Genomic DNA, 14,676 nt, shown 5'->3' with positions numbered 1-14,676 from the left:
CAGCATATGCGTATAGGCTACACAAAAGCTATTTTGCATCAATTTCATGTTTATGATGTAAAAAAAATAGAACACTGCAGACACCTACGTTAAATTATTTCCCAAATACTCCTCAGCATATCCAAATGTGTGGTACTCCCATAACACATTGGCTATTTGAACGGGGCGATTGTGCCATCTAGCGAGATGTCATGGTTTTCACTTTAATTTGTAACGTGCCTTTCCATACTGTGCGGTGTGCGTAAAAGCAAAGAAAATGTGGCAACTGGCCATTGTGAAAATGGTCATGAGAAATAATGTAATTGGCAGCTATACTACAAACTATCATCTTGTAAAATAGTGTGTAGTAGGCTATGGCCTAATCGATGTAATGCATAGTCTATAATAGGAAAATGGCCAACATCGAATAACAGAGCACGATATTGAAATAATGTTTGCCTTATTATTTAAAAAAATATAATAATGACATTTGAAATCGTCTCTGTTTATCAACATCTGAGGATGGTCAGTGTTGTCTATATATAATGATTTACAATCATATTTGTGTTGCTTCAGTGAATGTTGAGGTCTCTAAAGACAAATGTATAGGCCAGTGGATGCCAGCGAGTCTGACTCTTCAAGTTGGCACGCATCAATGCAGATTCCAAGGAGGACTAGTTCGGGTGCTGTAGAGTGCAGATAACGTGTCCATCATTTCATTCATAAGAGCCGGAGCAACAGAGCCCGCTTATTCATCCTCGTTTTCTTCGCTGCTGACATGCAGTCTTTCTTGTCTCCATTTAACAAGGCGATCTTAGTAGCTTTGTTTATTTTTGCCATCTTACTCATTCTTTATGTAATACTATGGTATATATGCCGAGACGTGGATTGCGACCACGGTATCTGACGCTTGTCGTGAGAAAAGCAGACGATACCCTGACTTTGGCTTATACGGAGACGCGCCAGGGTGACCCTTTGGTAAGTCCACAGGCGCGTCTTGACCGCTCTGACCATGAGCTCAAGGTGCATCATTTAACCAACGGTAACATGGAATTCGTTTGTATATATTGGTGATGTTGAGTACAATATGTGCAGTTCCTTTTATTTGTATCGTGTAGGCTGAATACCCTATTCAATTTGATCTCCAACGTGTTGCGCCACATTCGTGTTAGCATGAGGTAGGCTATTGCAAAGCAGGGGAAATGTTTCCCTTAATTATTATTGGTATTCATAGTAATATTTTATAATTCAGTAAAACGTATATTAATGGAAAAGCTGCTATCGTGTGACAAAGAAGGCGGGAAGGCGGTTCTGGCTACACGTTTTTGAAGCATCTGTGTCACCCTTTTCCCCCTCGCTCGCAAATGTCCCGTTATTGGTCATCCAACAAAAACACCGTTGACAATTCATAGAGACATGAGGAGGCACCAATAACATTTGAAATTATATTGAATCAATTCTGGTTCTGATTCTGATTTTGCTTCATCCACAATTGGAAAGTGTGATGGGGATAGATGGGATTGATTTTATTCTATAAATATTTCAATTCTGCGGAATGTCCTGTAATGTCCTTTTTTGACCTTATACCGTGTCCTGTGTATCCAACATTAGATGTATTAATGTATTGCAATAACAAAATCCCAACCATCTCTATAAATATTTGCATTGAAATCAAAGAGAAAGCTTTTTGATGCAGACACTCAGCATATAGCCTATTCATATTGTTGGATAACAATTTAGGCCTACTGCCCCCAGTAGTCTATTCTACAATACATCAAAAATATTATTTAATAATCCCACTCAGTCTGAACTTCCCACTCATGCTGAAAAAAAACAAGGTTCATAAATGGTTCTTCCTCAGCTTTTAAGGTTCCTTGGATAACTCTTGCCTTGATAAAGAACAGTTTACTTAAGCATGGGGTTCTTGATGTGGATCTACTGTTCTTCAGAATTCTAAAAGCTTCTTGAAATAAATGGAAGCCTGCATACATTTAAATGAGAGTTAAATGAACACTCAGTGGTGTTAAAGAACCCCAGTGTTGGTGTTAATAACCAGAGTTGAACCAAAACCATGCAATACAGGACCAGAAGTATGTGGACACCTTCTCGTCAAACATCTCATTCCAAAATCATGGGCATTAATATGGAGTTGCTCCCCCCCCCTTTTTTCTGCTCCAACAGCCTCCACTCTTTTCCACTAGATGTTGGAACATTGCTGCAGGGACTTGCTTCCATTCAGCCAAAAGAGCATTAGGGAGGTCGGGCACTGATGTTGGGTGATTAGGCCTGGCTCGCAGTTGGCATTCTAATTCATCCCAAAGGTGTTCGACAGGGTTGAGGTCAGGGCTCGGTGCAGGCCAGTCAAGTTCTTCCACACTGATCTCGATTAAACCATTTCTGTATGGACCTCGCTTTGTGCACGGGGGCATTGTCATGCTGAAACAGGAAAGGGCCTTCCCCAAACTGTTGCTTTTTTTGCATATATTACTTTCAGTTTTGTACAGCAGCTTCAAACAGCTGTAAATACAATATTTTGGTTATGGAAACTATATTTCACAGCTGTTTAGATGGTATAATGATTCTCTACACTATACTTGCTTGTTTTGTCACATAAACTTAAATTAGGCGAACTATTCTAATTTTAGCAACCAGGAAATGGCGGTGACATTTCTGCATAGCGCATGTTTAAGCTATTTAATTTTAATGACAAGATATTCACTTAGGATCTCACTTTATGAAGGCCACAGGACTTAATATGAAAGAATGCAACTACGTCTCTGTCATTAGCAAAAAAAAATCACTTGAAAGGCACCATGGGAAATATGCAGATCAGGCTTAAAACCATACAGCAGGGCTATTCAATTACGGTCCTGGAGGGCCGAGCCATTTCTTTTTTTTTTTTCAAAGAACCTTCTCATTTATGGTTCTTCAAAGACCCTAAAATGGTTTTCTTATGGCTTCGCTCTCAAGAACCTTATTTGGTTCCAACTTGCACCTTTTATTTTTAATAGTGCAGTCTGAACTGACTGGGTACATCCGAAATGGTACCCTATTCCCTATGTAGTGCACTATTTTTGACTAGAGCTTTATGTAGGGAATAGGGTGCAATTTGGGATGCAGAGGAGAGGAGACCTCTAAATAGAGAGAAATGTGTTTGCATAACACTTTAAAGTTGGAGCTTACCCACCTGCTCTGTTCTAGCCTAGACTACTGCTCTATAATTCCAGTAAAGGTAAACCTGAAGTTTGTCAATCCCTCAGGGGGCCTTCATGGAATGAGCTCCCTGCTGTTTGACAGAACACAAAGACGGTGCACTTTCCTGACAGTGTAAACAACATCATCGAAACACACAACAATGGGTTGACTTGATTTGACTGTAGACTGTCTGCCAGTGATGCTGTCTTGTAACTTTTCAAGGACCGTGTTTAATAACCAAAATCTGATGCATTCTATCACTATGACACCGGCGAGTCAGTCACTCTAAAATGCTATTTGGAGAACAGTAAAAACAAGCAAAAATGGCCCCAGCCATTATCACCGTCGCTGCTGTAGCGTCATTCCGTCGATCTACAAATACATAGTCTATTAGCTATACAATTAGCCCCTACACATTAACTCACATTAACTCAGCACCAGGATTAAAAACTATAATTTAATACAGAAGGATCTCTTAGCAAAAAAAAAAGTATTTAAAAAAATAAAAGGTTAACAAATACCTTTGCTTTACAGAAAAAAAGTTTGTGCAGTTGTACAGCTAATTTCCTGCAATTCTACACATTTTGCCATTACTTATGCCATGTTAATATGTTATCTGAGTGAAAGTAACTAACAAAATCAGTTGGGGCCCCCTGGACGTCAGAGGCCCTGGGCACATGCTCCCGAGTGGCGGGCAGTCAAAGACACTGCATCTCAGTTCTAGAGGCATCACTACAGACCCTGGTTCAATTCCAGGCTGTATCACAACTGGCTGTGATTGGGAGTCCCATAGGGCGTTGCACAATTGGCCCAGCTACGTTCGGGTCCGTCATTGTAAGTAAGAATTTGTTCTTAACTGACTTGTCTACTTAAATAAAGGTTAAATAAAACCTGTGTGCCCGGTCAGAATTCTGCCATAATTACTACAAGTTTAGATAGCTGACTAGACTATTTAATTACTCAAAAACAATTACTGGTATTGGCTAAATGAGTGAAGGTCATGGCTAATTGAATGACTGTCAGTGAGTAACAAGTAACAACAACTCATGATGCACAACTAATTTTCGAAATTGCACCTTGTGTATTTTAATATTCTAACTCTCAACACTAAGACCTTGAGCGAGTTCCTAAAATAAAATAAAAATGACAGATGTCCAGACCTCTTATGTAGCTATGGCCATGGTTCTTGTGTTTTAATGAGCTGGCTAGCTAGCTAATGGTAGACAGCTACCAAGCACGCAACAAACCAACACATTGTCTTGAAAGTAGATTTTAGTTGCATGGCTTGCTACTAAGATATTCTCAATACATTTTTAAACATGTTTATTTTGGTGCAAAAAAAATGTACAGGAAACGTTGCTATTTGGACCCGGCTGTTGCGATGTCATACAGACTGCAGTTTTTGTGTTTCTAGATTGAATGCGTGCCAAAGACAGTAAGATGAAAAGCAAGATTTATACTGAGGACTTTTAAATACATTACGACAATCCAGTAGCGGTTCATTGGTAAAATCACTGCCATATTACAACCTGTGTTGTGATAATTGCATTGTTTGCTCTATAGCCTTTTAGTTCATATGCCTTGTGATATATAGGCCTAAGGCCAAAACATATTGCATGTAACAAACCTACATGACCTACAGTATGGTCAAGCAAGGTAATGTTTCCAACATTTTTAGACCACAAAACAACTTTCTTTAGAACCACAGAGAGTCGCAAAGAAAACAGGAGCTGCCTCTACAATTCCAGCACCATTTCAACATCATATAATCACCTATCCTTAGTCTAATACAGTGACAACTAAAAGATACCAAAAGTGATTTAGTCCAAACAGCGTAAGCTAAATATGATGTGGCTATCCATGGTATTGATTTCTCTCTCTCTCTGTGTGTGTGTGTGTGTGTGCGTGCGTGTCAAGTAGAAAAAAACATGTTGACTCACCCCACTTGTAGAGAAATGCCAATACCATCCTCCGATACGATACAGCCAGTCCAGCTAGGTAACATTAGCATACTACATCTAGCTATATGTTGAACTTCCATTCTCTCAGGCCAGGGGCACAATATATGAATTTATGGTTGGATCAGAATCACCGTTATAATTATTGACCAGTACGGAGAAATAATCCTTGGCTAATTTAAGAAAGGGACAATTTTAGCTAACTAGCTAGCCACCAGAGGACAACAACATAACGAGATGCAACAATTCATGTTTTCTCTGTCAGTAATGATGTTTGGCTTGTGATGTGATTAGCCTGAAGCCAAATCCAAACTGGCTTCCCTTGACACTTTTTTTTTTGGTGCACCAGGACCATTCACAGCTATACTCACTCAGTTTAGCTCAACGCTGATTGGCTATGATATTTTTTTTATCAAGTCAAATCAAATTTTATTTGTCACATGCGTCGAATACAACAGGTACGATAGACCTTACAGTGAAATGCTTACTTACAAGCCCTTAACGAACAATGCAGTTTTAAGAAAATACCTTAAAAAGTAAGACATTTAAGTAACAAATAATTAAAGAGCAGCAGTAAAATAACAATAGCGAGGCTATATACAGGTACAGAGTCAATGTGCGGGGGCACCAGTTAGTCGAGGTAATTGTGGTAATATGTACATGTAGGTAGAGTAATTAAAGTGACTATGCATAATGCTCGCTGACTTCCCTTGCATTCAATGCTATGGGCGGCAACAACGTCATACTCTTTCTGACCTTACAGCATCCGACAGATACTCTGCACATACTGAGACAGAGGGACGCTGTTTAATTCGCCCGAATGCTTTCTCCGGTGAGATACATTCAGCCTCTTGTGAATTGAAGGAAATTTATGAAACACAGAGAGACGAACATGAAATTATTTTGTATGTTTTGTTAGCCTCGCTTCACTATGCGTCCATGCATACACGCCACTGCCGCAATCATCACTAGGTCAGTAGGCAGAAATAAAAGTTGGTGGAATGCCACAGTTTGCGGGTTTTTGTCTCTACTGAAAGGGATAAACTAGAGGTACCCAAACATTTTGGACCCATGACCCCATTTTGATATCTAAATGTTTTCACGACCCACCATGTAAAAAAAGTGATGTAATCAACGGCCAATGTAATCAACAGTCTATTACAAATCAGTCTGACTATACTTTTGACATGACTTCAATCTGAAGGAAGCATGGGGTTGAAGTGACTGAAATGCATCAGAATGGTATTGGGAAGTTCAGAAGACAATTATTTTGTATGACCTTCTTTGTAGAAAAGGACATCATCATTGATAAAGTACTTTTTCCCCCAGTCTGATTTGGTGCCTGGTCTTGTCCACTCTGTTCTAATTAGTCCTGCTCGGGTTGTGGGCATTGTAGAGGGAAACAGAAGACACATAAGATAGAGCCCCATTTGTACTGTAGGAAGAAAGCAGACACCACTCTGTTTATTACAACTGCATCTAGTGGCTACCAGAGGTTACTGACGTAACCCTGGTTCTATGAAACATGCGCAATGATTAAAAAACGTATTTTAGAGTTTCTCTCGCAACCCCATTTTCAAATCAGGCAAATCGCGACCCTTAGTTTGGGAAACGATGGGATAAACTGATAGACTCCTGTGTGATCTCAGCACCAAAGTAGGCAAAAAGACAGGGTCTATCAGTCCGGGTGGTTTGCTTGACTCAAGACTTTGTTGGACCGAGCAAAAGCCTAAATCTTGGCGTTGCCACAACGCCTTGGGCCTTAGGCAATATTATGTACATTAAACCTTCCTTAGATGATAGTGTGGTAAATTGAGCCATTTTTTGGCATTCAGCATCACACCGCCAAGGGAAACATAGTATTCTTTCTAACAAAGATATCTACATATATTTCAGGATGTTATGTATCACTGGATACACCTAACACCTAACAAACACTTTGTACTTTTTTAAAAACACTTTCAACATAGGCCAAGCCCTGTTGTTACCTCATATCTCAGTGATAATGCCTTGCATTACGCTTAGGAAGAAAGTACTTCAATTTGCTCAACTTGCCATTGGCTCAACCATTGGCTCATTTTGACTATATTAGCCTACACAGCTACAAGGATGCACTTTCATGTTAGGTTTAGGACCTCATATAGAAGCTTATAGAGACCCCACCTGATGTATAGAACAATCTTAAAAGTATCTAATTTGGTTTAGATACAGTACAAGCATCATGAAACCTCTAACACAATACATTCATTTGACTTGGATTTAAAAAAAAGTTTAATGTGGTTTCTTCCTTTGCAGACTCCGTGAAATTATGACCTCTTCCTTAATATTTGGTCAAATGATTAATTTTGTGTATGGTTTCCTAGAAGCAAGGGTGGGTCAATTTACCCATTTGGCTCAATTTACCCCACTCTCCCCTATAACAGAAGTGAACCTCAAGTATTTTCGACTAGTCAAAGCCTTACAATCAAAGCCAATGCTTCATTTTTTAAATTATTTATGAAAATGTATCGGCTAATATTGTATAACTGGATTTGTGAAGTAAGAAGTCTAAATAAATAAAAATACTGACGATATTATATTTGATGCACTGTACAGACCTGTGAGATGAGATTAATATGGGTAGGCCTTTTTTTCTCTCTCTCCTCACATCTCTACGCCTCCTGCCAGTTGCGTGCCCTTACTCGTGATACAGATTTGAGGGGGCAGAACTAATGTCAAGGTTCGGAGCGCGCTTCCGCGCACTCACAGAGCAGGAGGAACTTAAGCGAAGCACAAGTGTGCAGAGTAGCACGGAATCCAAGGACTGAAACACACGAAGAGACCTGGCACAGATATGTGGCTACTGTCTTTCATTTTACCAATTTTGAGGCTGTATTTAGTGGGAGTTAAAGTTCTTCTGTATCAACTGTTCAACAAGTCTTTTACGTTACCAGGTTAGACTTTTCTGTTCATCCCCGTATTCATTACAGATATTGAATGCAGCTGTGATTATCACTTATCCTAGCCTATAACGTTAGCTGCTGGCTAGCGCTGCCTGTTAACGTTAGCTGCTTAGCTAGCTAGTGAAGGCTTTCAACAACAATAGCCAATTTGGCTGAGAATTGACTAGCAAATGATTTAATATCAAAATGCAACCACTGTTTAACAAATTGTTAAGGAATTGAAATAACTGGCTGTCATAAATTTAAGCTGCAAGTTTTATGCGATAGTTGACTGCTACTGTAACTTACCTATAGCCTTTATGTTGTTAGGATATGATCTGCTTTCCATAACCAGTATTTTCCAGCACAAAATATTAATTATATATCAGCATTCCATTTCACAAATGCACACAACCCCAGACCTAGGCTACGTTAACCATACATTTGAGTATAGTGTTTGTATGCTCACTGATTCTCCCACAATAGTAGCCTAGGTCTGTAATGGGAATGGGTTTTTGATATTTTCCTATGCACATTTTCAAAATTCATAGTGTGCCATAATACCATGCCTTGTAAAGTGAATCACACGTCATGATAATCTCACTACATATCTTCATTGCCTTGTGTGAACTATAGTGCTTTTGGAAGGATAGGGGTAATCAATTACCTTTAGCCCAGATTCCCCCTTATTCACATCACATCAGAATGTCGAAATCCTCTCATGTGAACTTGTAGCTTAGCCTGTACTGACACAATAGCAGTGTTGTATTATGTCTTGTTATAGAAAAGACCAATTAGCCTAAACCTCTCAAACTTACCTAAGCATGCAAAGAATCAAGTTGCGTCATTTAGGTCCTAAGCTGTACTGAGGTTAGTTTTAGCCTTGGCAAAATATGCTTGTGTAATTGGACTCAAGGCTTTATGGTGAGAGACCGGGTCAGGCCATTTTCAGTATCCCAATCAAGATAAGACCGGCTAGTAATTAGAGAGATGATTGGATCAACAAACTTGTCAATACTCAAAGCAGATTGCATTGTGTCCCCTAGATTTATGTTTAAGGTGACGCAATGTCCTCCACAGCAGTGGAGAGGCAAGCTCATTCTGTACTGGCTCTTAGAATATTTTATTTAGAGAATAGGTTGAATTACAAATAAGAAAAAACATAGTTATAGCCTATTAATTACTGAGGTAAAAGCCCCTATCTGACATTTTCTTTTCCTGTTGTTGACCTTTTGTTATCTCATGCTACCTTTATCTCACTGCCTTTGTTAGGTACTCAGTAATGAGTGAAGGCACCTAAAAGGATCATTGTCAAAGGAACAAAATGGAGGCCAAAGGTGCTTCCTCATCTAATCTCCACCTTGTTGCACATCCAAGGGCAAAAAGTAAAGTATGGAGGTATTTTGGCTTTGACACCGATGCAGACGGGTGTATACTACACTGGAGGAGGATCTACTGTCGCATATGTATGACTCAAATAGCATATTCCGGGAACACCTCCAATCTCTCGTACCACCTGGAGAAGAACCACCCAGTTGAGTTCTGTGAGTTTGTGAAGAGCAACACGGAGCAGATGCGTGAGGCGGTCGCAACGGCCTACTCCAAGATAAAGACTGAACCTATGCAGCAGCAATGTCAGGAAGCCATCCTGAAGCAGAGCCCAGCGTTTGAAAATATCAACCGACGGCATAATGATTTGACGTCTGCGATCATCAGCTTTGTCTGTGAAGGGATGTACCCTGTGTCTGTGGTGGAAGAACCCACCTTTCAGGCCCTTTTAAGGACTGCAGATCCAAGATACTTGCCCCCTAGCAGAATCGACGTAGCAATGAAGGCCCTACCACAGAGGTACAATCAGATCCGAGATGCAGTGCTGGGTGAGGTGGCAGGGGTGGTGAACTGCGGTGTCTCAACTGACCTTTGGCAAAGCCAAACTCAGAACAGGACCTACATCTCCCTGTCCATGCACTCTCTGAACCAAAACGGACTAGGTTCTGGTTTCTCCATGAGTACCAAATGCCTGAAAACTTTTGAAGTTCCAGAGGACAATACAGCTGAGAATATTACTAGAGCATTGTACGAAGCCTTTGTTGAATGGGGGATAACTCACAAAGTCAACGGTGCCACCACTAACGGTTCATTGGACATTGTGAAAGCTTGCTCTCTTCTGGATCTATCCGTGCAGATGCCTTGCCTTGGCCACACTATAAATCGAGGGATGGATGAGGCCTTTCAGCTGCCCAGAATTGACTGCTTTTTGGGACGTTGCCGCAAACTTGTTGATTATTTCCAACAGTCCGTGATGGCTATGTATTTGCTGCGAGAGAAGCAGAGGCAGCAAGGCCTAGCCCAGTGTGTCCTCATCAGAGACAGGGTCCGATCCTGGGTGACCACACTGACTATGCTCCAGCGCCTGAAAGAGCAGCAGGCCATTATCAGTGTGGTACTCATGGAGGACAGTGACAACCATCAGCTGAGTTTCAAGGACAGTGAATGGAACATGGTTGAGGGCTTGATTGGAGTTCTGCAACCTTTCAAACTGGTAGCTGACATGATAACAGACTGTAGGTATCCGACCATTAGTATGGTGAGGCCTGTCCTTCACATGCTGCTGAACACAACCCTCAAGGCCAAAGAAGGGGACGCAAAAGAGGTTGGCATGGCCAAAGAGGTCATCTCCAAGGTGTTGTCCAGCACCTACCCGCAGACGTCTGAGATTGCAATGTTTCTCAACGTCGCCACTTTCCTGGATCCCCGTTACAAGAGGCTTCCTTTCCTGTCCCCCCACGACCGCTCCCAAGTGGAGAGTAAAGTCATTGAGGAGGCCAAAGCCATTCTTGAGAAACAGAGGAATGAGAATGTGGTCACAGATGAATTGGCTCCTCTTTCTGATGAGCCACCCAACAAAAAACAGACTCTTGACAAACACTCTCCTTCATGTAGCAATGCAGGCAACCCTTTGGCTGTGATATTTTGCCAGTCAGGCAATGACGAGAACCAAGAAGAGCTACACGCTCAGGTCGTGGAAGAGCTGAGCAACTTCAAATCCCAGAAGATCCTGGGTCTCAACGAAGACCCTCTCCATTGGTGGTCGGACCGTATGGGCTTATTCCCTACTCTCCCCAAGGTGCTCCAGAAGTACTGGTGTGTCCCCGCCACTAGTGTCCCCTCCCACAGACTGTTCAGTTCCTCAGGGACTTTCTTCTGTGGTAAGAGGAACCGCCTCACCCCGGCACATGTAGACCAACAGGTGTTTCTCTATGAAAACTCACGGCGCTGCAATGAGGCTGAACCTATTGAGGATGACTCCGGCGAATGGGGCTTGGGACTGGAGCAGGACTCTGGGTCAGGCCATGGAATAACTGGGCAGGCCACTGCCCACTACCAAACAGTTACAATACCCTAATCCTAAAGGAAATACTTAAAAAAATAATATATACTGAGGGCATTTAGTTGTTTACTAGTAAAAAAGGATTTATGTGAGTGTAACATCTGGTCAATTTTCTCTTTCTGATCATGCTGCGATTTTATTTGATTAACTATTTGATGTATGGCTAAATGGCTTTTATTGTCCCAATGTTCAAGTCATTTCTGAGTCATTGTTTGCTTTGCTCTTTGAAGTCCTTGGACTGTTTAAGATGTCTTTATAGTACGTTAGAGATTAGCTTTGATGTGCCAAGCTTTGTTATCTGTACTGAACTCTCAGAAGAACATAAAGTATATCCTATATAACTTGAATCTCTGCTTGCTCGTGTTCATTTTGTGTTCAATGTGTCCTATACAACTTCCTCAGATGAGTCCTGATGGTACTACGAAGGTATCAACTTGCATTTATAGGCTTCTCCTCAGTGTTACAGTTTTTTGGAAACTAAATGAGCAACGAACTGCTCATTTAACCACTCACCAGCCGCCACGGCAAATGTGATACAAATCTGATTGGGAGAAATGTAATAGAGTTGAAATCTCAACCGTCCTGATTACCCTCGGTGCATAGATAAGCACTGCGGCTTTAATTTTAGTCATGCTAAACTGTCTGGCCGCGTGCAAGCTGTGCTTTGTGTGCTTGTTGCACAAAGTCATTTTATCTTCAGGGGCAGGAACTGTTGTTGTCAAGCAAAATGGATATATGTGTCATCGATAATGAAGAGCTCTTCCTCCCTTCATGTTTCAGGACTAGAGGTCGTTACGGACTTATTTACCAGTGACTCACTCAACTTCAGTCCGATTCCACACCGTACACTTCGATAACTGCAGATTATAGCCCAATGTAATCTCTGACCCAACACAAATTGCCCCGAAATGGAAGTACTGTGTGTTTTCTATAATGGGCAAAACAAAATGGAGTCAGTGGAATTATGTTTTGATTGCCCGTAATTGTGTTGTTCTCAGTGATATGTTGGACTGGATGGAATAAATACGCCTGTTTGTATCAACCCATAGATGTTCCATTGTGTTGCAAGGCGATGGCAACATATGGACCTTAGTTTTCTTTCTCTTCCTCACACAGTTTTGCCCAAACAAAATGGAAGGGTTGCCATAGTGACGGGGGGTGCCCGAGGAATGGGCTATGAGACTGCAAGACACCTGGCAAGCCTTGGCATGCATGTGGTTATAGGTATTGTACACACACCCTTTGGTCATGACTCCGTAATCTCCCAAATCATTCTAAATTGCTCAATCCAACATAGTTGAAGCCTGTGTGCTAACATCCTTAGGTTAATGTGTTTTTGAATTGTAGCCTAAGTAATGTTGCACTGATTTTCACTACAGTACATAGGGAATCTTTGATACGTTGCGAACACATTCCTGCCTAAGGCAGTTATTTCCTAACCTAATCAAATTTGACTCCTCAATCAAATTTAATAGGGTTTTGCAAAGAAATCATTATTGACGTAATAGTGGCACTGCTTCAATGAAACCCAAATCAGAAGTGTAGGTTTAGACTTTCACTCTGCTCTCCCTGGTCTCTATGATGAGGGAAGGATACTTGCTGCTCCAGAGTACCCCATTCATCCCTCCATCCATCCTCTTTTTTCCCCCTAATCATTCCCCTCTCCTCCAGCTGGGAACTCTGAAGAGGAAGGCCTGCAAGCTGTGAAGAAGATCCACGAAGAGGGCAGCGAGGGGAAAGGTAATTTTCTCATGACTGTTTCCCTTATAGCCTCTCTCTCCTGCTCTATCTCTCTCCCTCTTGTCTCTCTATTGTTTCCACATAGCCATTGCAGAATAAATAGGCTACCTCTCAAATAGGTCTGCTCGTATATACACAGGGAGTAAGCTATTCAGACATAGGCCTATGTACATGAGTGCCCTGACTTTTAACTGTGTTTTCCGGGGTAGAAATTTGGGTTCGTGCTGGTAAGAGTAAACCACTTCTCCTGCTTTGTAACAGAGGGAGGATGTCTGTTCACCTGCACCTTGTCAGAGGCGGCTTGGACGCCAGATTATCTAAAGGTAGCAGGTTTTTCTCTTCAATTCCCATTTTTTTCCCCCGGTCCCTCCTTCCCTTAAATGTACTTTTTACATTTATTTTGATAAAAGCAAAGCCGTGTCACGAATGGGAGCAGGGGAAAGGCGAGGGAGATGTTTGTCTGTGCTTGTGTTTGATGAGTACGAGGAGGAAAGCAAACTGCTGCCAACCAGTCTCAGTTTCATTGTCATGCAGATGTGATTTAAAGAGGCTGTTTGGAAAGAAGGGAAGGCAGCATCTTTTGATCCCAAGCAGGCAGCTTCTCTCTTCCCTTCCTCTCTGGTGCTGAAATGACAATGATCATAGCACAGCTCCAGTCAGCCAGGGTAACATCACTGTTATGTACGCCCTGCTCCACAGAGTAATGATGACAGACGTGGGAATGAGAAATGGGCCTGTTTGTATTAAGAACAGGAAATGTCCCCCTGGTGCATTGAATCCACCCCAGCCTTGGCATGCACTGTCAGGCAAGCGGTGTTTAGCAAGCCTCTTAACAAGTTGTGTGGGAGGCAAAACAGTTAGAGTTCTGACATAAACAGGATATCTGATTGTCTTATATAGTGTGAACTGGTAGGCCTGAGAGCCAATAACAATGTCAGCCACAGAGATGCATTTCTGAGCTCATTTTTTTTGTATGTGTATTTCATGCCCTCTCCATATCTGAGCACGTTTGGTATTAGCTCTATATGTCAGAGTTTGTCCTCATCACCCAACATACAATCCATATCACTGTGTTTGCTGTCTAAGATTGGATGGTTGAGAAAATGTTTGTGTGGCATGTCACCAGGAATTCTCCTCTGACTTTTGTAGGGCCAGAATGTCTAACCTTGCTTCATCAGCAGCATACGGAGACAGTAGAACAGATTTGTGTGTTGTCAGAATGTGTTTGCTAAATTGCCAACCAGGCAAGACAATGCTTAGAGACAGTAGCTTCAGGTCCTATTAAGCCTAATTTATTCTGCCCCCTCAACAGTTTAACCCTGTTCCTTATTCAAGACTGTCTGCTTTAAAGCCGTCTCTGCATAAGAGGGGAAACGCACCAGGGCCCGGTTTCCCGTAGTGATGGACCGTATTTAACCTTTATTTAAATAGGCGAGTCAGTTAAGAACAAATTCTTATTTACAATGACGGCCTACCCCCGGCCAAACCCGGA

At 41.6% G+C, this 14,676-nt stretch overlaps 2 protein-coding genes across 3 annotated transcripts in view; both read left to right on the top strand.

Moving 5' to 3' along the window:
- The first annotated feature begins 702 nt into the window (after nucleotides 1-702).
- Nucleotides 703-14,676, top strand: part of dhrsx (dehydrogenase/reductase (SDR family) X-linked) — a 31,538-nt gene continuing 17,564 nt past the window's right edge. The window contains exons 1-3 of one of the 2 annotated variants that reach the window (XM_031792374.1): nucleotides 703-957; nucleotides 12,561-12,668; nucleotides 13,116-13,184. In XM_031792374.1, the coding sequence (XP_031648234.1) occupies nucleotides 12,614-12,668; nucleotides 13,116-13,184 (124 nt within the window). In that variant the 5' untranslated portion in view covers nucleotides 703-957; nucleotides 12,561-12,613. Of the gene's footprint in view, nucleotides 958-7,804; nucleotides 8,066-12,560; nucleotides 12,669-13,115; nucleotides 13,185-14,676 lie in introns of those variants that run through there. The other variant, XM_031792373.1, reaches the window with a different exon arrangement.
- Nucleotides 7,812-11,791, top strand: LOC109906688 (zinc finger BED domain-containing protein 1). The gene is made up of 2 exons (XM_020504525.2): nucleotides 7,812-8,065; nucleotides 9,326-11,791. Exon 2 carries the CDS (start codon nucleotides 9,378-9,380, stop codon nucleotides 11,457-11,459), a length of 2,082 nt encoding a protein of 693 aa, XP_020360114.1. The 5' UTR covers nucleotides 7,812-8,065; nucleotides 9,326-9,377; the 3' UTR covers nucleotides 11,460-11,791.

The sequence above is a fragment of the Oncorhynchus kisutch genome, linkage group LG16 (genome assembly GCF_002021735.2).
Source record: "Oncorhynchus kisutch isolate 150728-3 linkage group LG16, Okis_V2, whole genome shotgun sequence".
NCBI classification, from domain to species: Eukaryota; Metazoa; Chordata; class Actinopteri; order Salmoniformes; family Salmonidae; genus Oncorhynchus; species Oncorhynchus kisutch.
This window is presented reverse-complemented; position numbering and strand designations above follow the sequence as displayed.

Bases quoted from the DNA above. Each gene is read 5' to 3' on its own strand.
- LOC109906688 (XM_020504525.2), top strand. From the start codon at position 9,378: ATGGAGGCCAAAGGTGCTTCCTCATCTAATCTCCACCTTGTTGCACAT.